General features: G+C 44.6%; 1 protein-coding gene across 1 annotated transcript in view; it reads right to left on the bottom strand.

Annotated features, from left to right (window-relative positions):
• The window catches only part of ADAMTS17 (ADAM metallopeptidase with thrombospondin type 1 motif 17), a 166,944-nt gene that overhangs the window by 112,569 nt on the left and 31,539 nt on the right, over nt 1-22,836 (bottom strand). The window contains exon 7 of the mRNA XM_017804950.1: nt 17,264-17,307. Coding sequence (XP_017660439.1) covers nt 17,264-17,307 — 44 coding nt within the window. The remainder of the gene's footprint in view (nt 1-17,263; nt 17,308-22,836) is intronic.

The following is a 22,836-nucleotide window of genomic DNA, read 5'->3' as shown; positions in this document are numbered from 1 at the left end:
AAGAAGCCACCACTACTCCTGAGAACACCCACCAGACCCCGATGTTCTGTACTCAGGCAACTTGTTGCAAATGTGTCCATCATCACAGAATCCTCTTCTCTCTTTGGAGAATCTCCCTCACCCCAAATTTCAACAAGTTCCTTGCCTCCAAACCAGCATGACCTGCAGGGATGCAGCACTTTTCCAGAACACAGTGTGCTCTGGGGTGGACACCTCCCCTCCAGGACTGACTGCAGTGCCCAATAAAATCACTTCTTCCTCATAACTCTGAAAACACCGTCACTTCCAGCACACACAACTGCTGCCAGGATCCCCAAAGCCCCACAAGAACAATAAACAGCTGAAACACAAAGTGTAGGTACTTTCTGAATCTCGATTTTCCTTGCACACACTCGGAAGGACTCACCAATAAAATCTCTCCCTGATATTCACTGTACCAGCTGTGATGTCTCTGGAGCTGATAATGTAACCCTCCTCAGAACACAAGGTCCTTACAGCCCAAATGAGTGAAAGGCACAATAACTTTGGTAGGAGATGCTTTTCTGACTACTGGGAATAAAAAAGATACTTGGTGCTGAATATTGCAATGGCACCCAAGGGTCCAGTGACTGACCCTGGATAAGGTTCCACAAGACCAGAGCTCTGATTGTGGGAGCCAGATTCAACACGTGCCTTGGTCTTTGTGAAATGACTGTGACTGTGGCAGATCCACCCAAATTTCAGCCATGGCACCACTGCAGCTCCTCAATACCTTTCTGATAAAAGGGCCCTTGTGAGGCCAGACCTCTTCATGTCTGTGAACCTGCAGAGGCAGCAGGATTTAATCAGTAGAGCTTAAAGGAGCACTTTTGCTATCTTCTTTTTCTCTGTTTAATTACCCTGCAGGACAGCAATTAATGGGACGTGGAATCCCTTCCCCAGCAGGGCCAACTCTCAGCTTTAGCTTTCAGTCTTTCTGCAGGGCTTTTATATTTCTTGGGAACCCTCCTGTGGTTTTCCAGCTTTAATGGATGAATCATTTATCTGCTCCTTTACCAACTTGCCCACACACAGACACTCCCCAAGATGGCAAGAGCTTTATTCTAATGCTACTTGCACTGGATTTACACTCTGCTAATTCACTGATTTAGGCAGAGGAGTGTACAAGGGATGTTCAGACAGCTGAAAAGCCCTAGAGGATCAAGCCCTCTCCTGACTTTGGGGGTAACTGTCCTCACCCACACCAGTAAAAGGCTGTTTCAGATACCAAATGCAGTCAGATAAGAAAGCTGACAGATATTCTAACACCTTTTTGGCCTGGAAGACCCTTTATCCAAGGCCTACAAAAACATCATTCATAGTGGATTGTGCCAGCAAAGAGCAGACAACCTTCAGAAACCCTCTGAGGTTTGGCATGGGCATCTTTGGAAACCAAATTCCTTTCCAATGCCAGTCACAAGAATCTGTGATCACAAAAATATTCACCAGAGGTATGGTGTTCACTGGATTTCAAAGAAATCTGGAAACAAGCACACTGGTGAGCCTCATGGAGAGCTATCCATCAGGAATGACATGGGTACCACTGATCTTGCCTTGGAGCAAGGAAATGCATTAAAAGACCACCTGAAATTCTTTCCTGCCCTGATTTTCTAAGCTTTTATGAAAAAGCTCTGGGATCTGAGACATCAGCAGAGCAGGAGATAAAAAGAAATACCCTGTCTGTTTGACATCTGCTCTTTGTTCAGCATGACAACCTCTGTGCCATTAATGTGGCTCCTCCCTTGCAGCAAACCATCCCTCCCCTGCATGGCAGCACATTAATAAATCCTCCCCATCCAAGGTGACAGGAGGAGTGGCTTCATTAACTGGAGCAGAGGAAGCAGGGTCTCATCTCCGTGTTTACTCTCCTTTGATATGCTAACAGCCACATTCCAGACAGCTTCTCCCAAACACTCCCCAGCGACCAGAGCTGATCTCAGGCAAAAACACAGCTCCTTTCTGCAACCCTGTCTCTCTAGTTAAATATGAAGTTTGGGATATTTAGTCCAAATCAGACCACCATTCCTGGGTGTAGATTCCCAAAGCCTGGCAGCCAGTGTACCACCTGTTTATGGACATCACTGCATGGTGCTGAAAGTCTCCATGCTCACACACATATATGGAATTACATGGGCTTAATTACTCCAAGTAAGATATATTAGGACAGCTGTACTCCTGTTCAGAGGAAAGGCAGGAGAAGAGGTGGCCAGGTGGATCTGAGAGAGGGATTCCAGTTGGGGAATACTGGATGAGATAACACACAGTGCTGAGAAGTATACAGAAGCCTGGAATAATTCAAATTCAGTGAACAAGGCAGGAAGACAAATGGGAAGAGATCAGGGAATGAGGACAGACTGGGACAGAAAAGTAGCAAATGGAGATAATATGGGTTTTCCAGAAGGCTTCAAGAAACATGACTTTGATCTCCTAAGCAGCAGGGAGTCACTTCTGAGGGAGGCAGGGGTCAAGGAGGGCAGGAGATAAGATCAGAAGGGAAGATGAGCTCTCTGAGAACTTGTGTGTACTTACTGCTGGAGAAAAATGGGCCTCCAGCCCCGGGTCATGTCTCTGGAATCCCAGGCTCACCTGAGGAAAGGCAGGAGTTGGACTGCAACAAGACCTCGTGAGGGCGTGGAAGTATTCGGGCAGGGAGGTGAGGGCAAAACCTGGCACTTGGCATAAGGGAGGGACAGCTGTTAGAGCTGGGACAGAAACAAGTGAGGGAAATGAGGGGGACATGAGCTATTGGGAGAAAAAGAGACAGGCACAGGGGACAAGGTTGTTCAAGGATATCTTGCAGCAGAAAGGAATCAATGTGGCAGAAGTCAGTAGAGATCTGCTGCTTTTGAAAGCCTGAAGGAACTGTGAATTCAAAGAAAACATTACCAATGACTGTGAAACCAAACTGCAAAGCAGGATGTGGACTCTGGTTCTGGAGAGTCACCTCTCCTGGGGCTCCAGGGCATTTGGATTTGAATATCTTCTGTTGGCCTCACGCTGTTCAGTGGATGTTCTGTGGTGGCACTGCAGAGATGAACCTGCTGGTCCTTTCTACAAAATGCTGCACAATTAAGCAGGATTTTCCCTTCTCAAATGCTTTTTCATCTTCCTTTTTTCAGATGAGTTCTGTGGCTTCCACTTTTGAATCTGTCAGTTTGTCCCTGCAACTCATCTGAGCCATCTGCTTCAGCAGAGGGGCTGAATTCAGAGAGAAGGAAGAAAACTATCAAATCAGAGCTTTTAATGAGCCTGCTAAACAAAGAACAACATGGAATTCACCAACAGGGATCTCAGAGCCTTCAAATTCCTTGGTATCTGCCTTTCAGAATGAAGAGACAAGATCAGACTTGGCAAGAAATCAGAAAAAATATTTGTAGTCCCTGTACCAAACAGCATCTGCTTTTAGAGTGAACAGTCAGGGTCCAGCATTCAGTTCCAGTTTTTCCTTCTTGCAATGGCAAACAGTAAGAAACTCATGAAGCTTTGCAAATAAATTAAAAGATTCTTTTAGGAGTTTCAAAAGCATTCCTGAGCAGTGCCTATCTCAGCCTGCCCTGGTATTGGGTTCATGGGCAAGGATCAGTCCTGTAATGGTTAAACAACATTCAGGAATGCACAATGAACATTTCCCTGTCTGGAGAGTGTCAGCCCAGTCTGCTGAACGTTCTGGAGATGGTTGAACACCTGTGCTGCTGATGAATGGCATTCTTCCACAGCTCTCCATTAGATGCTTCCCATGTTCCTACAGAATGAGTAAGCAATTGTTACTCTCAGTAAGTGACTGAATCTACACTTTGGAAACATGTTAAGATTTGAAGTGTATTTTATTTTTAGGTGCTGTGTGCGTGTCAAGCTGCTCTCCTGGCCAAACCAGAGTGGCTCAGGAGACCTGCAGAGAAGGCCAGAGAACAGGATGATTCACAGTAATCAAACTCTGAACAGATGCCTTTCCAAACTGCTTCTGTGATACTTCTCATTTGCAGCTCCTCCATCCTGACTCCCAGGGCTGTCTAAGCTCCTGGCTCCACTCTGGCCAGCTGCCAATTAGCACAGCACTGATAAACTTCTTTAGCAATCCTTGGTTCAGCCCTTCTGCTCTAATTCTTTGCTGAGTGCTGGTTTAACCTCACAGCCTGACTTGACAAGACTGACAAACCTGGGGGCTGTGCCTGGTAATGTCAATGGGATGAGCTGCTCTGCTGGAGTCAGAACTCGGGTTGAAAAGCTGGTCCCCAGTTCCTCCACACTGGTTGCCACCTCTGCTGCCAGCAGGGAGTGAAAATGGTCCTTCCATGTCAGCAGGAAGAGGAGACTGAGGCAGTGCCATGGCTCTGCTTCTCTCCTCACACAGCACCACACTCAGCACATTTGTCCTGGCAGGGTTTGACAGCTTGGTGGGAGGGGAGGTGACAATAAATACAAAAGCTCTAAACTTACTGCAAAATTAATGGCTTGGTTTCCTACACACTGGCACTTCCACTTGGGGTTCCTGATGTAAACGTGGGTGATGCAATTTTTCCCTCAGTGGCAGCACCTGAGGGAGAGAGCTTTCTCCTCTATTCAGGAAACTTCCAAGAGCCCAGTATTTCTGAGATCCATATCCTCAAATCTGATTTAAATTGGCCAAAACTATTAGGGAGTGACTGTCATTGGGGTAGACACACAAGCACAAAGATCACATCCACACACTCACCACACCAGGTTAAACTATTTGGGTTGCATTTAACCCAAAGGGCCCCTCCACTGGGTTCCCAAACAGAGCTGTCCATCCCAACTTCCACCCCCCAAAAAAGGGAATGACCCACATGGTAGTTTATGCAGACATAAACACATCACAGCACCAGCCTGATTGAAGAGAAGTAATGGCTAATTCCAGAGGTAAGTGGCTGGGGATATTTTTAATATGCCCTGAATCTACTTTTTTAAGTACCTCTTTCTCTGGATCACTCAAAAATAAAATGTCACCCTTAAAGTAACACCAGCTAGAGAGAAATTTTCACTACGAAAAAGACCAGCTTGAGCTTTTCTCACACTCAATAAAAAAGAAATCTCTCATGTTCAAACTCGAGCTCCTGTGAAAGAAAACACAAATTTGGATGAATCCTGCCGAGCTCCTTGTGATGACTGACAGCAGCCAGAAGAGTCCCTGGTGCCTCACAGACACAAGTCAAGGCACAGTCCCAGTCCTGAGGCCTTTCCAGTCTGGATTCAGGAATGACAGCATGGGAGGCTCACAGGGACAGCATCTGCAGCAGCACTAAAGAAAACTGTCCCAGACTCCTGCAGAGCCAAGGGACATTTCCATGCATGTGTTACTGCTCCAGGCCTTTGTGTTACAGTTCTCCCAGCAAGGGAAGTGCCTCTCCCAGTCTCATATCCCTTCAAATAAAAGACTCCCAGGAAATTCAGAAGCTCCTTTACACCTGCCTGGGTGTGGCCTGTGGAGGGACTTTGCAGCAATAACAGCTGTAATTCCCAGCTCCACAGAAAGGGTATTTTTGAAGATGGGAGCCCAGTGGCCTCCTCTCAGCTGCCATGAACGAGATGCATTTCCCAGCAGAGCCACCTGATTAATGGTATCATAACCAGCTTCATGGCACCCCCAGCAAACAAGCTGAACGTGTGTCACATCTGCTCGAATTTTAACAGCATCGTAATCACCACGGGCTTGATCAAAATCTCACTGGCACCAACACAAGTATCACCCCTGGCTTTGGAGAAGGTGCATTAAAACCATTTCATGGCCTCCTTTACTCAGTTCCCAGCCACAGAAGGTTGGTCTTTGTCTTTTTTACTTCAATGTAAAGCCAAAAAGCTTTATTTACTTCAGTGTTTAAACCACACTGTGGCTCAGACACTGGTATCTAAATACACCAATGCACTGAACAAATACTCATTATTTTTCCCAGTTTGAAAATGCAACAAGTGACACAGATAAACATAGAAAAAAGGGATTGTTTTGAAATATTCAGTCATAAGTTATCACTTTTAGATCTGTCATTCAGAGAAGAAACCATCCAACCATCACAGCAAACACAGCTCTTGTGCTGCAGCACAAACTACAGCAAGTTCATTGTGGGAAGGACCAAATGAGCTGAGAGAATCAACCCCTGCCCCGCTCCACAGTTACAGAGAGATGCCAACACAGGAGGGCTGTGCCTGGAACCTCTGCTCCCTACTTGGCTCCACACAGGAAGAAGGGAAATGGGAAGATCCAGGTGAGACAGACAAACACATGGAAAGAAGTCTGGGGCAAAGCACAGAACATTAAGGAACAAGGAATGAGATACCAGGGGGAAGAAACATGAAAATGAAACATAATTAAGTTATCAGACTCTCCTGAGGCACCAGACATCTCTGAAAAAAAACTCTGAAGCTTAGAACTCCAGTAGTCCTAAGCAGTATTTTTGTGCCAGAGGATCCCAGGCTCAGGAAAGCATCCCCACTTCAGAAGCTGCTTAAGTGTATGTCCAGGTACAGAAGATCAGGCAGGAATCACAGGGAAAACCACCTGGAAGAAAAGAGCAACCCCAGGGAACAACAGTGCTTTTCTGAAGTCTGAGTCAACAGACACTTGTAAGAGTCACCACAGGGACCAGAAGGAGCAGCAACACTTCCTCAGAACTGACCAGGAGTCAGGACACAGGTACAGTCAGGAATTTAATCCATACTTGGACCCAGCAAGACCAAGCTGGAGATACCATTTTCTCTCTGACTGACAGATACAGCAAGAAAAGCAAACAACTGGAGCACAGAAGATAAGAAATGAGTGTACAGGGTTCTTAAACAGAGATATAAAATCTAAATGCTAATAGAAATCTAACTTTTCTGTCATTTCAAGAACAACAAGCTCTGATGAGACTGATGGACTCATTTTCAACAAACAAAAACATCCACACGGAGCTTCTTAACTCACTGGCCAGTCTTCTTATAAATAACTGCAGTGTTTACACTGTTTGTCTACTGCAGCACAAATATTGCTGTACATGCTGGAGCCTGATGGATGACATTATTAAAACCAACAAGCAGATCCTCAGCAGAACATTCCTGTGTACCCAGCAGTCTGGTCGTGGCCAGGCAGAGCCTCAGTGCAAACAGCTCAGGCAAAACGGCCACACAAAACCGTCTGACACAACCCCACAAAACCAACAAACATCCCCAACCTGCTGACTGCTCATGACCACCAGCTACAGCAGAAATCCAAGGCTAATTCCGAGCTAAGCAAACACAGAAATCCTTGGCATTCAACAAATCATGCTGAAAAGAACAGGAGAAAGAGATTTGATGGGTTGAGTCTGGGGTTTTGTTAAATTATTATTTCAATAACTTCAATGTATGTCTATCAGTTGATCTAAACGGTAAAAAGACTTGTCTAACTAATTCAGACAAAAACCTTGCAGATTATAGGATTTTGAACCCAGAATTTAAAAATCTATACAGCAGAACCCCTGTGTCCAAATAAAATTCCAAGGAATTTCAGTTCTTTTCAAAAGACAGTTTATACACACACACACACACACACACAAACACACAGATATATTTACAACCCTCAGTAAGAATTAGGCTAAAATTTCACCATCTACACTGACCTTCCTATCTGAATTGGCAAGAGCTTGATAAGGTAACCCCAGTATTTTCTGCAAGGGAGATCTGGTCAAATTCCCATGTGTAAAATTCAAAGTACTCTGCTGTGCATTTACAGTCATTTTTATTCCAGGATGTGTCTGTGCATTCTTGGGTCAGCTCAAATTTTCATCACCTTACCCACAGCACCTGCCATTAATATTTACAGCCACGAAGTGGGTTTGTGTTGGACCCCAGTTGGCTGGAGGACACTCCCTGCTGCATTTTCAGGGAAGATTTTCAGTGTCTGGTAAACACAGGGAAGGTTTTCAGTGATGCAAAGTGCTGTTACAAACCCAATTCCTATTTGTGTTGCACAGTCCCAACTGAAAAGCTTGGAGCTTGTGCTGAGGCAGTGGAAGTGGGAGAATTGTTACATAAATCCCAACAACATTCCAAGGATTTAAAGTGACTTTCAATCTATTGAGTGCATTTGGTGTAGCAAAATCCTTCCAGGACCAGACACCCTGCAAAATGGGTTAGGTATTATAGCAGGTCATGTTACCAGATGGTCAACCAAAGCTGGAAAGAAAAAATTCTAGTGAAAAAAAATATCAGTGCAGGTCAAACTCCCTTGTTGGGGATGGGGAGGGAGAGTTTTATGCCCATTCCCCAGTGTGGTTTTCTTGGCTATCACCAGTAAAATCTCATCTCCACGTTATTTAAAACTCGCTCTCAAAACTGCATTTAGTCTTGGCAGCTGCACGACAGAAGAGATGTAAAAGTACAGTAGGCAACTGTCCTTCATTTCCTTCCCTTACTCTTACATATCCTGTGTGCAACTGGAATGCTCCTATTTGATTATCCAGTGGAGCAAATGCTCCAATGAATGCAATCATGCCTTATTACCCTACATGTCTGCAGCCTATTGCACAGCTATGGACAGATGTTTTTACACAGCTTGGTTTTTTAGCTACAGGGTCTATAAAACAATAGGAACTATCTGAAATGTTTTCAAGCCAGCAAAGGATAAAGGCACTGTAAAGCAGTCAACTGGATAAAAGCCATCTATGTCTGACAGGAGGAGAAGAAAAACCTCAGAGGTTTCTCAGTTATAAACATGTCAGCTTTGTGGAAGGGCTGCAGTGAGCAGCAAACTGACCAGGCTGGAATGTGGGAAAACAGGGAAAAACGGGGACCCAGGCAGTGGAAAGGAGAAACACAGACCTCTGGCCTGTTGAAGGGTTCAGTTGTCATTTTACTGACCTGAAGAACTGGCTGGTGCCCAAGGAAGTGGAGCTGCCACTGGGAAGGCCTGGGAAGAGGTAGCCTTGCCTCCAGCTGAAGGGCTTGGACTGACTCAAGGCTGGGCTCTGCTCTGTCCCTTGGCATGTCCCTTCCCATCTCCAGGCTTCATTTCCTCACCACTACAATGGGGATCACCATTCTGATCTCTTTGTTAAAGAGCTTTGAATTTTACTGAGGAAAAGCCCTATTTACAAATTCATTTCCTTCTCCTCTCAGTAAATTCCTTGTTACAAATGAAATCAAATGCAAAACCCCCTGACTGTACTGGTTAATGGCACAGGTCTGTCAGGGAGGCACCGTGAGTTAACGGGGAAGGCACTGGGCTGGAAGGCAGGATGTGCAAAATCATTCCATGCTCTTGGATAAGAACCAGTGAGAAATGGTTTTATGAGTCCCATGTTTCCCCTGTCCACTGTATCATAGCAGAAAATCCTGCTTTCAGCTGCACAGATCCTTGGATTGGCATTTCCAGCCCAGATGGGTTATTTATAGTGTACTGACAGCAGGTTTGACACTGTGGAAAACAAACACTATTTCTCTTTCCACAGCCTTTTATTATAAAAAGGAAAGGAAGAAGCAGGATGAGCCATGAAAGCAGAATTGACGATTTTCTTTATTTTATGGTCATTGTAGTGAGAATCCCCCAGAGAAACAAACCCTCAGCAAGGGGAAGTGATGGAGCTGGGGTGTGAAGCAGTGCAGAAAGCAATAAAATCTCCACTTCCATGCACAAGGCAAGAGACAAGAGCAGAAATACTGTAAACCCCAAAAGACAGAACTGCTCTGTCCACAGACCAAATATAATGAGCTTGTTCTGCTCGTGTCTGCCTCAAAGGCTGCTCAGCCTCACACACACAGTAGCCAGGAGCAGTTCCAGAGCTTTTCCTGACAGTTGTTTGGCAGTGGAGGCTTAGCTGGACATCAATTAGGCTCCTGCCTTCAGCCTGTCTGTTTGCAAACACAATGACCACTTTCTGAGATCAACAGCAGAGATTTCTTTAAATCATCATTAAATGCTACTTAGCCATAAGCAAAGCCTGGGTTCTCAGGCAGTGTCCCACAAATCATCTCTAATTTAGAAGATAATCGAGGCAGAAAACTGTCTAGGAGATAAAACTGTAACTCAGAAGTTCTAGCACAGTATATTCAAGTGAATCAAACCCCTCACCTATCACACAGAGGGAAAGGATATATTAAAATCTCATGCTTCTGTTTGTTTTTGACTCCATGAAAATGTACTGAATTGCTTCTGAGGGAAACTATATCATAAATTCATTGGTAACTGTTAGTTAAAACAGTAACAATGAGCCCTTTTTGTTTGCATGTGAAAGCCCTAGACTTAGGAAGGAGGGTGAGGGGTACAAAGATGGAGAAAGGAACATCTTATGCAGGTATCTGCCCTTTAAGCTACGAGACAGAAATTCCCAGGTGCTTTGTGTACATGTCTCTATAATTTCAGACAGACAGAAATGGCCCTGGAGTGGAATGCAGGACATGTTTGCACCTGCACCAGTCAAACTGCACTATGATTTAGCACATGAAGTGATTTATGACACGGAGTTGAAACGAAAGAATGAAGTCAGAGTATCAGAATAAATATCAACAAAGTCATGGCAAATGTTTTCCCTCATGACTTACTTCTTTTAATAAAGTAACAGAAAGGAGCTTAGTTACCCACCAGTTTGAACACTAGTCTGGGATTTGGGCTGGAGTCCTGGATGCCTGATGGGAAAGTGCCACAGCACAGTTCTGGTAGCCAGGGAGTTTTCTGAAGAAAGCCAGGTTGGACAGGGCTTGGAGCAACCTGGTCTAGTGGAAGGTGTCCCTGCCCATGGCAGGGGGGTGGAATGAGATGATCTTTAGGGTCTCTTCCAACCCAAGCCAGTCTCTGGTTTTATGATGATTCTCTGAAGATTTATTTCATTCAAACAATAATCAGCACCCCTCCTGCACAACACCAAGATGTGATGGCCTGAAGGATGTTTACTCAGTAACATGGTGCCTGGTGAAGGAATAGAGGTCCTTTCCACAGCATTCTACACAGGTGTTCCCTTATATTCATCAAAACCCATTCCCATGAACCATTAATAAAACCATGGGAGAAGGTAAAGCTTCCAAGCTCAGATAAGCTTAAACGTCCTGCACCAACTCTGGGGGGAGCCCCAATAAGGAAGAAAAAAAGCTGTGTTGTAAAGTCTGACTGGAGGCTTTGAGTGAGCAACAAGAAAAGCAAGACTTAGGATCAGCAAAGACAAACAAAAGCAGGGTGGTGAGCTGCTGAGAAGACTTAGAGTTGACAATGATATGTACATATTTCAGCTTAGGTATCTCTCACCATTAATTATCAACAGCAGTTTGATGGAGGAAATGAAAGGCCAGGTACAAAGCAGGAAGTGTGTTATTCCTCCCCTCTGATAGTGTTTAGTTCCAATTCCCTGAGAACCAGCTTCAAACACACCACCACTGTTTTATCTTCTGGGATGGTACTTACTAGGAAGACAGACAGGCAGATAAATAATGGGAAAATAAAAGTGCTTGAAACGCATTTTGGGGCTGCAAAAGGAGAATGATGTATGGAGGAGAACTAATAAGGAACTGCTGGAGGTCGATGAAGACTGAAGTGGAATAAATGTAGGGAAATTCCGTGACCTTGGATGGGCAAGTCCTGCAGCGACAGGAGACAGACCACCCAGGATCCTCTGGGAAGAGCAGCACCTTGGTGTCCAGCCCCAGCTGAGCAAAGAGGAGATGGAGGAACAAAACTGAGCAAGAGCTCCTAAGAGCTCTGAACTGACCCCAAAGAGAAACAGACCCTTGGGAAAAAGGAAAGGGAAGGAGTTAATCATGAGAGCAGCTGAGGGTCTATGAGACCTCAGAGCCAGGGACTGGAAACACATGGAGAAGGAAAAATGACAAACACACAGAAAACCTGTCACTGACCCTCCCTTCACTAAACACTTCCATTTATTTTAAGTGTGCAAGGTAATTCTTTCCCCCAAGACATGAAAAAAAGAGAAAAGGAAGAAAAAAAAGTTGAGATAGCTGGAAATGGAGCTGATAGCACTCACAGATTGATACGTTTCCAGAACAGAACAGATGGATCAATCACCTATTTTCTACAAAAACTCCTTGCAAAGGGACAATATGAGCTCCCAAATAAAGACAGTATCTCATGTTTGGCTACTGTGTCTTTTCCAGAAAGACAGACATTTTTCAGCTGAGGAGGCCAAGAATCCACCAGTGCCCTTAGTATATGGAATGAATAAAGACAAACCTAAACACGACTACTGAGCTGCAAAACAAACCCAAAGGCAAATAGAAGTCAAATGCTCTACTTTCCATAACAATAAAAAAACCAAAATAAGTCTCTATAAAAGGGGTTGCATGTCTCAGACAACACCTAAGAACAGGACCAGGGTCCTGACCCTCCCGAAATCACTAACAAAACTCTCCCTGAGTCTGGTGGAACCAGGGTTTTCCTCTGGTCTTTAGTGCACCTGGGAGGCAGCCTGGCTGAAGCCATGTCCCCAGAACAAGAAAGAAGGCAAAGCCCACACAGGACACTGGAGTGAGGAAGAGCAAGGGTTACTGCAGCAGGAATTGCTGATTACCTGAGTGGCTGTGCTCATCCCATTGCTTCTACTGAGATTGATGCAATCTCGGATTACACTCACTTGGCACACAGATTTTTAGTGGGAATCTGGCAGAGGAGGGATTGCTAGCTGGTGAAAAGGAATTGGAAGGCTCCTGTGGGCAGGGTGGAGCCTGGGAGACAGTAGGGATGAACATGCCCAATAGCACAGTCCTGCACTGTCTGGGCTGTGCAGCCCAGCATTTATTCCCTAGCAACCCAAAGGCAAGGGAAAAACTCTTCCACTGCACTGGACCACAGCTCCCTTTGGCTTCCCAAATCCAGCAGCCTGACTCCACTGCCCTATAGAGCCACAAGGGACAGGAATGTGTGGTGCTGCAAGGTCCCCTTCCTTCCCAAACCCCAAATCCACTCGACAGCGTTTCCTTACGGGACGTTTTAACCTCCAATATGTTCATTTTAATGTATTAAAGTGTGTTTGGGTTTGGGCTGAACAACAGTCCCAGCAAGGCTTTTGCTAAAGCCAGGCACTGCTGCTCTAATGAATTGTTTTAAGCAGCAGGTATTTCTATTTATTCTGGCATCAAACAAAAACCCGCCCTGGAATATACAGAAACATTCAACACCAACCACTATGGAAAATGTTTTTAATGTGAGAATTCCTTTTCTTTTCCACTCACAGCAAACCAGCTAAGCTCTTCCCTTTCCTTGGGGATGAATTCTCTGCTGTGACACAGTTAGGGGACTGGACTCAATGTGACGTAGGGAAGAAGATGTAAATGCTCAGGACACAGTACAGGCAGGACAACCAGAACTGTCCCTTGCTGTGGACAGGCCAAAAACTGCAGAGGCAAAAGGCCAAGGAAAAGGTAAAAATGTGCAGTTCTTTATTCAGGTGTTTTACATGGAATAAAATCACCTGCTTGGAGACCCAGCCCCTCGTTTGCCAAACCTGGGCATATTTTGGAGCACTTTACTATGATAAACAGCCAGGAGATGGGAACGTTTTTCACAAAACATTGAGTCACTTGTGGAAAGAGTCTGGAAAACTACATTTCTCAATCACCTCCACTCTCTGCTTGGTTGTCTCCAGGCAGCGACTCCTTCAGCTCAGCCTGCCCCTCTGCAGTGCACACGCTTACTCTGCTTTCTTTTCCCCAACATCAAGCCACAGAAAAGCACATGTGATTGCAGCAGAGGTAAAGTCATTTTTAACCAGGGCAATTTAAGGATATTTAAGACACATTCTCGTTTTCCATTTCCCAATTCCACACTGCCCCCACTTTTATTATTATCTGAATACAGGGAAGCTTCAGCTTGGATCTGGGGTAACATGTACACCGAGGAACGAGGGCCAAGCTCTGCCTTGAAATATGCAGGATCATTCCTAACTAACCGTAAAGCTGCTTATTTGGCACCAGCAGTGGAAATACTGAAGGAAAGGGGCATTCTCAATCTGCTTATGTCACAGAAAGGTTGGATCCTGACACTGTGCAAGGCTCCAAACTGCAGCCTGATATTAATAGTGAGACATTAAATTTGCAGTTTGGCTGCTCAGAGACAGCTCCACTGGAACAAAGATTCTCCTGCAGGAAACGGCAGCTCTGGTTGGAGTCACAGCACGAGGGATGAGCCTGGAGCAGCCTCTGGAATTCTGAGTGCTGTGGGACAAGGCTGTGTCACACAGAGCAAACCTTTCTGCTCAGATTCTCAGAGGTCCCGCAGCGGAGGCTGTTGGAGCACCTCCTTTGGAATTCATCCCTTCTCTGGGCTGACTTACCCACCCAAGTGGGGCCATGAGCATTAACAAATGTGGCTCTGTATCCCCCCACAAAGACATACCTACATATTTTCCCCCATTTTTGAGCTTGTTTCAGCAATTATGTAACCCTTCCACACTGCCCTGGCAGCTGGGCCAAGAAAATTTGAACCAAGTCCCCAAAGCAACTGGTTTCAGTGAGGGGCCCCTGCCAGAATACAAATACAAACCTCCTGCTGCTGTTTTCTCTCTGTGTCTGCATGGCAGGCAAAGATTCCAGACAGGTTTTCCAATATGGATCTTTTAGACTACAAATGAACGCCTCTTATGAGCCATTTAAACTTCATGATCCCACTTCCCAACAACAGCTGGGCCTCGGTGTTTCCACCAGGAAAAGTTCTCCTTCTGGATTTCTCATAATGTAAAGAAAATCAAGGCATGGTCGTTAAAAAAAAAAACAAACACATTACCTAGAGCACTCTGAGCCCTCTTATTTCAATATACATAATTTAAGAGATTCCTTTCAGTCTCCTGAACATGACTGAGCAATATTAGATTCTGGACTTGTGTTGCATCACACCCCCAAGACCACCACACTCTTTTTACAGGAGACCTCCCTAAGCCATGCAATCTCCTGTAGCTTTGCACTCAAAAATCCCCATTTCACAGAGGTAGACAGAAGCTTTCAGAATGTCAGTGACTTGCCAAATGTCACAGAGTGAGTCAGTGCCAGAGCTGGGAATAGAAATCAGGAGTCTAGAGCCCAGATTCTCTGCCTTATATAGAGCAGCAGCCTCAGTCTCATAGTTTAAGAGAGCTCCTGCTCACCAGAAAGATGTTTCTTCCTTTACAGGACGGCAGTATTGCCACTGCAAGGGCCAACTTCACCCATGAGCAGGTATAAAAACACACAGGCATCTGCTGAGACCATGCTCCTCGTCTGTAAAAGTGAAGTATAAGGCAAGAAATGAAAGTAAGTTGCTGTTGTAGAGAACTCTGGGGAGTGCTGGAACCTTAGCATCACCATCAAGACCAAACACAATGTCACTCACTGGAGCAGTTTTCTTGCTTTCACAGGCAGTGCTGCTGATTCGGAGAGGACTGTCTGGGAGTTGGAGTAAGGAACAGGAATCTGGGAACAGTGGAGATGGTTGAAACCCAAAGATAAACCTTCATAAGCCATATGGAGTAGCAATGGGCACCTTCCTGCCTCGACTGTTGCACTCATTTGAAGCCCAAGTAAACACCCCACTACACTGGTGCTTAGATAACCCAGGTACATACCCAGGGCATAAAACAGCGCCTATTAAAAACCTATTTCTCTACAACCAACAACTGTTTTTCCCTATTTTGACTAAGGAGGGAAGTTGGAGAATCCTTCACAGGGTTAAAATTTAGTACTGCCAACACTAAGCACTTTCTCAACCGGGTGCATGTCACAAAAGTACATTCATTATTTTAGTCTTCCTCCAGCTATGAAAAAACGTAAATGGCACAACAAGGCCAAATGGGCCACAGAAAATGCATAAGTGAAGATACAAGTGCTTTGCTGACACATAATCAAACTGTCAGGGGAGAAGGAAAGAAAAGTAGCACTGAAGAGAGCTAAGAGGCCAGACTGCTTTTGTCTTCTAAATTTCTTTCATTCACCTTCTAAATATCTTGGAAAACTATGCTGGAAAGAGCAACAAATGAGTTTAATCTTTATTTCTGTGGTCATTCACTTTCTTGACTGCAGCCACAGCCTGCAGCAAATCACTGCACAAGAAATAACTTGGGTATTGTAAGAACAGAAAAGAAGTCATAAAAATATTTCCTTAGTCATGCTGTCTCTGGTAATATAATTCCCTGAATAAAGACCTTCAACAATACTGTCTTGGAAAATGGAAAGAGCTCTGACTTTAGTCAGCATGTGTCTTCCATCAGCTTCTCTCTTTTCTGTTTTTTTTTTTTAACTTCTTTATTGTATGTCACCACAGCCATCTCCAGGTGCAGGTACACAGCACAAAAACCTTCCTCAGTGGAAGCCTGTTTTCCACAGAATAAATGCATTGTGAGGGATTCTGCCTGGAAAGAAAACCTGGGATGTGGAGGCCTGTCCTTGCTCATGGGTGTGTATATTCCAGCTCTGTGTTTTCTCCTTTCACCTGATCAGTCCCCACACCACAGAGAAGGAGGACCTGCATTCCAAGAGGAGCCTCCACAGGCTGTTCCAGAGCTCCTGCTGAAGGTACTTTCCCCATGCTCTTCATCACCCACTGTCAGCAGAGCAACTCCTGGGTCTGCAACTGTCTCCCTGAAAATTAGGATCCATCCCCAGTTTATACAGAATTGTGGGATAAGGGGCCATTTGACTTTGAGGCAGTACTAAAAAACAAAAATAACCATGTGGTCACCATAAAGATGATTTTGAGCTGTGCCTCCAAACACTGCTGCTACTGTGGAGATTAAAAAAAAAAACCAGGAGAACAGATACAGGGAAGGTTCTGCTACCTGAGTGAAATAAATAAAGTATTTAATGTGTGACATGTAAGGACCCTGTGTGTGCAGGGCTTGAACATGATTAAAGGCAGTTAGGAAGAAGGAGGAACAGGAGGCAGAAAAGAAGATTTAACTTGGCTTTCCCACAATGAGGGATTCTTCTCCAGAACCAGAGTTTGATCTGGGAGCGTCACACAGGTTCTCACAATGGGAAACACATTCCTCAGTTAGCAAATTCTTGGTTTAGGTGAGAGAGAACTGAAAGGAACATCATACAGACACACCAGCAGGCAGTTTCTTCTACATCCACTCCAAAGAAGATTAATTCCCGAACTCTGAGACCTCCAGGGTTTAGAAGGGGTTAAAATTTAATGGCTTGTTCATAGTTCACAGCCTGCTCAGCTAACCCATATTTGTATCACAGAGGTACACAGATTGCAAAACCAACATTACAGCAAACCAAAGAATGAAAGATTGCCCAGAAAGCTCCTCTTAGCACAGAGTTGGCTCTCAAAATACCCTCCCCTGCTCCTTTGACTTACCCACAGTGTCACAAGGCTCGTCTTTGTGTACGCAGAAATCTGTCCTAGAAAGAAAAACAGAACAGAAGTGAAATGGATCCTGTGCCTCCAGACTCCAGGCTGGGAAAAGGCACTGGAGCATGACTCACAGACCAGGGGTGTTGAAGTTTGGGGATTTTTTTCAAGCTGCTGTGCAGTCTACACGATGACAACACTGATAGCAGCTCTGATTGCTACTGGGGAGGTTATTACAAGCAATTATGTGAATCAGCTCCATACAGCACAGTCAAATTCAACAGACTTAAGATTTAGCACCTAAAAGAGCCCTGCCTCACTCTGTGAAATCAGACTGCTTCAGCAACCAGATTAAAACTGAAGCTCTTCTTTTTCACAAGAGAATTGTAACAAAAAGAAGAAGACACCCGGTGATGCAGCAGCACCATCAGAAGTGGGAGTAGGAGATGTGTGGGGCACTGCCTGAAGGCACAGAACTAAAAATGTACACCCCAAAATTCTCAGTTCTTCAGGTTTTTTCCTTTTTCTTCCACTAGAAGAGAAAAGGACAAGAAAGAAGCAGGACTAAACAGAGAATGACAGATGTTGATGTGGAACGAGAAAGAGAATTTCAGGATTTGCCAGGTAACAGGTAAATTGGCTTCAGCTAAACCTGCTACAGTCAGATTTGCCATTTTATGATTTGAATCCAACACTGAGAGGTTCAAGAGGCTTCACTTGGTCTCTGCTACTCCCCCATATCTCATCAAGGCACGAGAAGATACTACATATGACACGTGCACCCACAAATCAACAAGGAATCCATGGAGCTGTGTTAAATAGAAACAGAATAAGAAGCCTTGAAACTCCCCATCAAAGCAAGGGCACTTCACGTGAGAAGACATGAGATTCCTCATGACAGAAAAACACCTGTGGGGGGGAAAAGGTATTTTATAACTAAATTAATGGTTTGAATACATTTCAATAAGCACTTAGACCTAAACTTTCAGGAGCTCTCTTCACCAGCCCTGCTTTGCAGTGCAATCCACTATGAAGAGGAGCTGGAGAAAAACATCACATGTGCTAAAACATTTCAGAAGCTCCTTAACCCAAGGGGAGCTGAGGAACCATAATCTCTGTCATTATGGCTTTCCTCACCCTGTGGGGAGGCTGGTGAAAGAACCCTATTAGCACATTTGGAGTGTGCCTTTTGAAATGCCTGAATCCCCGTGGGATTCAGAGTTTAAGAGTCTGGCAGGAAGAAGATCAAAAATACTTAAAGATAAATACTTAGAAAAAGAAAATACTTAATATAAAAACAAATAAATATTAAAAATACTGTTTCCTTGAAGAAAATTATGAAACTAGGATTTATAGGAACAGGGATTTAAGGCCCTGGACTGCAGCTGATAACCCAAACCCTTCACTACCAAACTCCTTTGAAAGTCACAAATCAAGTTGTCAAAGGCTTGGAAGGAGAGAAACAAACAGCCATTACCAGCTCTTGTTAAGCAGACATTGAAAACTAACCACCCTTGAGTGCAGAAAAACCATAACAACCATCAAAGTGTTAAAAAAATCAGACAGGGACAAAACAAAATCGGAAGCTACGACCACACACCGGCCTCAGCCTTCATTTTTCCCCACAGCCTGTGTCTCGACACCTTGGCATTCCAGCCTTTCCAAGGAAGACTAATGACAGTCTCCTGACGGAGCTGGCACCAAGCTCCTGCTTGAGTTCCCAGAGCCAACTTGACGGAGGTTTATTTAAGGACTTATTATGTTATATAAACTGGTAAATCAAACAGATGCTTTTCTTGTGACAACAGATAGCTGAACTATTAGTAGATGGCAGGAGGCCACCGCTAGAAAAGCCTCTCTCTTCAGGGGCCATCCAGCCCTGCAAATAACACGCAGCAGTTCTGCAGTTCTGCTCCTCGCAGGCTGCTCGACACCAAAAGGCGTCTGGCACTTCCAGGCAGCTCCACGGAGGGATTGCCACTGTGCCATAAAATGAGGGGTCTGTAAAGGATCCAGCACAACTTGCAGACACTCCTACAGAGGTAGAACAACCCTAGTCTGTGATGCTGTTTGGTCAGGGAAGGGCTTGAAACACGTCAGCAGAACTAAACAGCTGCCCAATTCACTGCATGAGGCACTCCAAGTATGAAACCCCCTCAGCCCATCCCTAAAGCTCCATAAACACAACTCCAAGGGACTCCATCCTCATATTCAATGACCTTGTACCAAAATGCCAGGCTTTAAATCATCCAGACCTTACCCCAAAACCCTGTGGCCAAACAGAAAAGCACATCCAAACCTTTAGTCACAAACGAGCCTGGTGAGTTCTCAGTCTTCTTCCAAAGGCAAGGAGCCATTCCATCACAAAACCTATCCCTGAAACTCCTACAGTCCTTCCCTGGCAATCAGATGGGAGACATAGCCTGGAAAGGGGTTAAGAAAGACCTGTCTCACCTGTGGGCCAGTCACAGCAGTGATTTCAGATGGCCCCATTCTGCCACCTGAAGCTTATCTGCTGTTAAAAGGGTTTCAGTCACAGGTGTCTCTCTGGCACATTCTTGAGCTCAACTGCATCTGTATTTTTGAAGTGAGAGCTTGACATGACTGATACTATAATGACATTCAACGATATAAAGGAGATATTTTAATATTCACTGCATGTGCAAAGGTCTCTTACCACAGAGACATAGTTTTGTTAGCAGAACCTTTTACTGAGCTACACTGGAATAAAACTCTGACTCCAGGAGCTGCAGTTCAAATTCAACATCTGACCTTATCACACTGAGTCTTGGATAATTCTCTTCACCTCTATCCACCTGAATCAAGCAGGACACGTGTTCTCATCTTGCAGGGGCCTGTGAAATTCTCAGTCACTATCACGTGTGGAGCTGAGCAGAGGGTTTCCATTAGCAAACTACAACAATTCTTCTCAAAAAATGACAAGAAGTCAGTTGTTTTGTTCAATAAAAACAGCCAGAAGAGCTCAGAACTCCTCCTACAGTCACTCTTCCATCTGGCTCCCACCAACTGGAAAAAAATACCTAACTGTGCTCAGCTAAACTCTGCAATTCAAGTCCTTCCTGTAAGAAAGGAGGACAGTAGCTGAACTGTGCAACAGGAATAAGAAGTATTCTGTTAAATGGCCATTCCCAGCATCCTTCAAATGACATCTTTTGACCACTTTAACCCTGCAGGATCATAAAGCTGAGGGACAGAGGAAACTGGTACAGTCAAAAACCTGCCAAAACAAACTTTCCACATGCATGTGTACATTCAGGAGCACTGTGTGCCCAGATTCCTCCATGCACAGTGAATTGCTCCATTTGCCCATTTAATAGAGAAATGTGGAAGGGAGGAGCAGGCTGCAAAAGGAATAAATACACCACCATGACAGGAGAAAAACCAAGCCTTTGCTCAATGACAGCTCTGAATCCTGTTCCTGTCAGTGTTGTGACAGTCTTTGCTCTGCTATCACATGACCTGTGGTCTAACAGGTGACCCAAACACCTCCAGCCAGGAGCTGGGACAACAGCAGTGAGTCTGAAGATTCCCCAGGGAATGCCAAACACAGAGGATCAAGAGGGGGAATGTGTTTCAGATGAGACACGCTTCTAAAATCACTAAGATACAGCCTCTGCAGACAGAAGTTATTCTGCCTGTTAAAATATGAAGTACATTATCCATAGATGCCAGAGATCTGAGTTTCTGCAGGTTCAGAAACAGAATCTGAACAAGAAATTATTATAGAGACCACAGCACTATACTCAGACCTTCAGGGCTGTGACAGATTATTCCCACTGTCTCACTTATTTATTGAGCTGAACAATGGTACATCTTATTTCACAGACACAATGTGTCTCTTGCCTGGAGCTCAGGTGGATACCATGAAAATCCCAAACGAGGAATATTGGCCTCCTAAATAATCTACTTTTGCATACAAAAGAGGACATGGGGACCATCAGTTCGAGGTGGAGTTTCAAAAGGCAAGCATGCCTTGGTGCTTCAGATGAACCCAGCCAGATTGGAAACAGAGGGATTTCTTCAGAGCTTGACCCCAAAGAATCTGTTTCTAGTCCTAAAGCAGCTGCAGCTGCTGAAAATTCAGCTTCTGCTTTTTCTGGCGCGATTGCTTGTGCTGGACATGCTGCTGCTCCCATCTCCTCTACCACTGGTCCATCTGCACAGTCTGGGGAGGGTCCAGGGACGGACATACACACACAAAAACACACACACACACACACTTCCAAAGCCAAGAGGAGAAAAATTCATTTCCCTGACACAGGAATCAGGTGCTGGGCCAGAACTCTTCCAAGCACTGCAGCATCCTCTGTGCAGCAGAAGCAGGATGGGTTAAGGATGACAAGACACAGCAAGAAGGAAGGAGAGCCTACAAGTCCACACTGCTGGCCTATCCAACAGGAAAAATGCTCCTCCTGTGCACAGAAATGTGCTCTCTGGCCTGAACTTTCTCACCAAAGCTGAATCTAGTTTTTAACCCAACCAAACTTGTACTTCTCCAGCCATTCTGAGTGCAAAGCTCTGCAAGTCTATTGAACAGTTCCTCCTAAAATTTCTTTCTCCAGTTCTTCCTGAGATGCCTGAGTCCAGCTCATGTAGCCTGACATTATGCATTCGATTTTAAAAGCTGCACAGATGAAATGCTCTGCTCATTCCTTCCACCCCACACTCAGAGCACATCAGAAGAGATTGTGTGTGCCTCACTTGTCAGGCAGGACAACTGGATGCCCAGATGAGTTTAACAAAAATGTTAGTTATTTATTTAGGCCCTGATCCAGTGAAGCACATGCTTAACTATAACCAGGATATGCAGCCCACTGACTTCAAAGGAACTATTCACCCTGTCTAAACTGTTAAATATCTGTAAGTGTTTGGTGGACTACAGTGAATACAGAGAAGAGAGGAGGATTTGGGGGAACTGTCTGTGCAGGTGCATCCTTAGGGACTCTGCTGGCCTCATGCCCAGCTCACCAGCTATTTTACTGAACACACCACAATCCCATGGATAGTTTGCATTGGGAATGGTAACAAAATAGATTACTACAGTCAGGATGGCAGTTTATGCAAAAACATATATTTCTGCTTACATTGTTGGCAGAGAAAAAAGGTGAAAGAGGTAATATTGAACTGCAACACAGACATTTCCTGTCTCAAACTGGGGAAGAAGGGAGTAGGAAGTGGTGTTTTTCTAGCACAAGGAGCATCCATATTACACTATAATTTTGTGCTCACTTCAATTATTCAGAGATCACTTCTATAACAGTGAATTCTTCATTTACATCTTAAAGGATGCAAACAACTTAAAACACCATGGATTTGTTACTCAAAATTTATGGTAACTGTGAGGAACATTGTACTGTGAGGTTGAGCTCAGGTAGTTAGAGGAAAAAAGACTTGTCCCTACGACATCCTTTTTCTCTCTTTATCTGATGTGTTGGATACATCAATAAGTGGAGGAACTCCAAGGTGCAAAGGATTTTGCTCAAGTATTTATACAAAGGTTATTTCACATCTGAAATAAATGCAGGAGTTTCCAATTACACAAACAAATTAGGACTGAC

The sequence above is a fragment of the Lepidothrix coronata genome, unplaced genomic scaffold (genome assembly GCF_001604755.1).
Source record: "Lepidothrix coronata isolate B3197 unplaced genomic scaffold, Lepidothrix_coronata-1.0 Scaffold11, whole genome shotgun sequence".
Lineage (NCBI taxonomy): Eukaryota > Metazoa > Chordata > Aves > Passeriformes > Pipridae > Lepidothrix > Lepidothrix coronata.
This window is presented reverse-complemented; position numbering and strand designations above follow the sequence as displayed.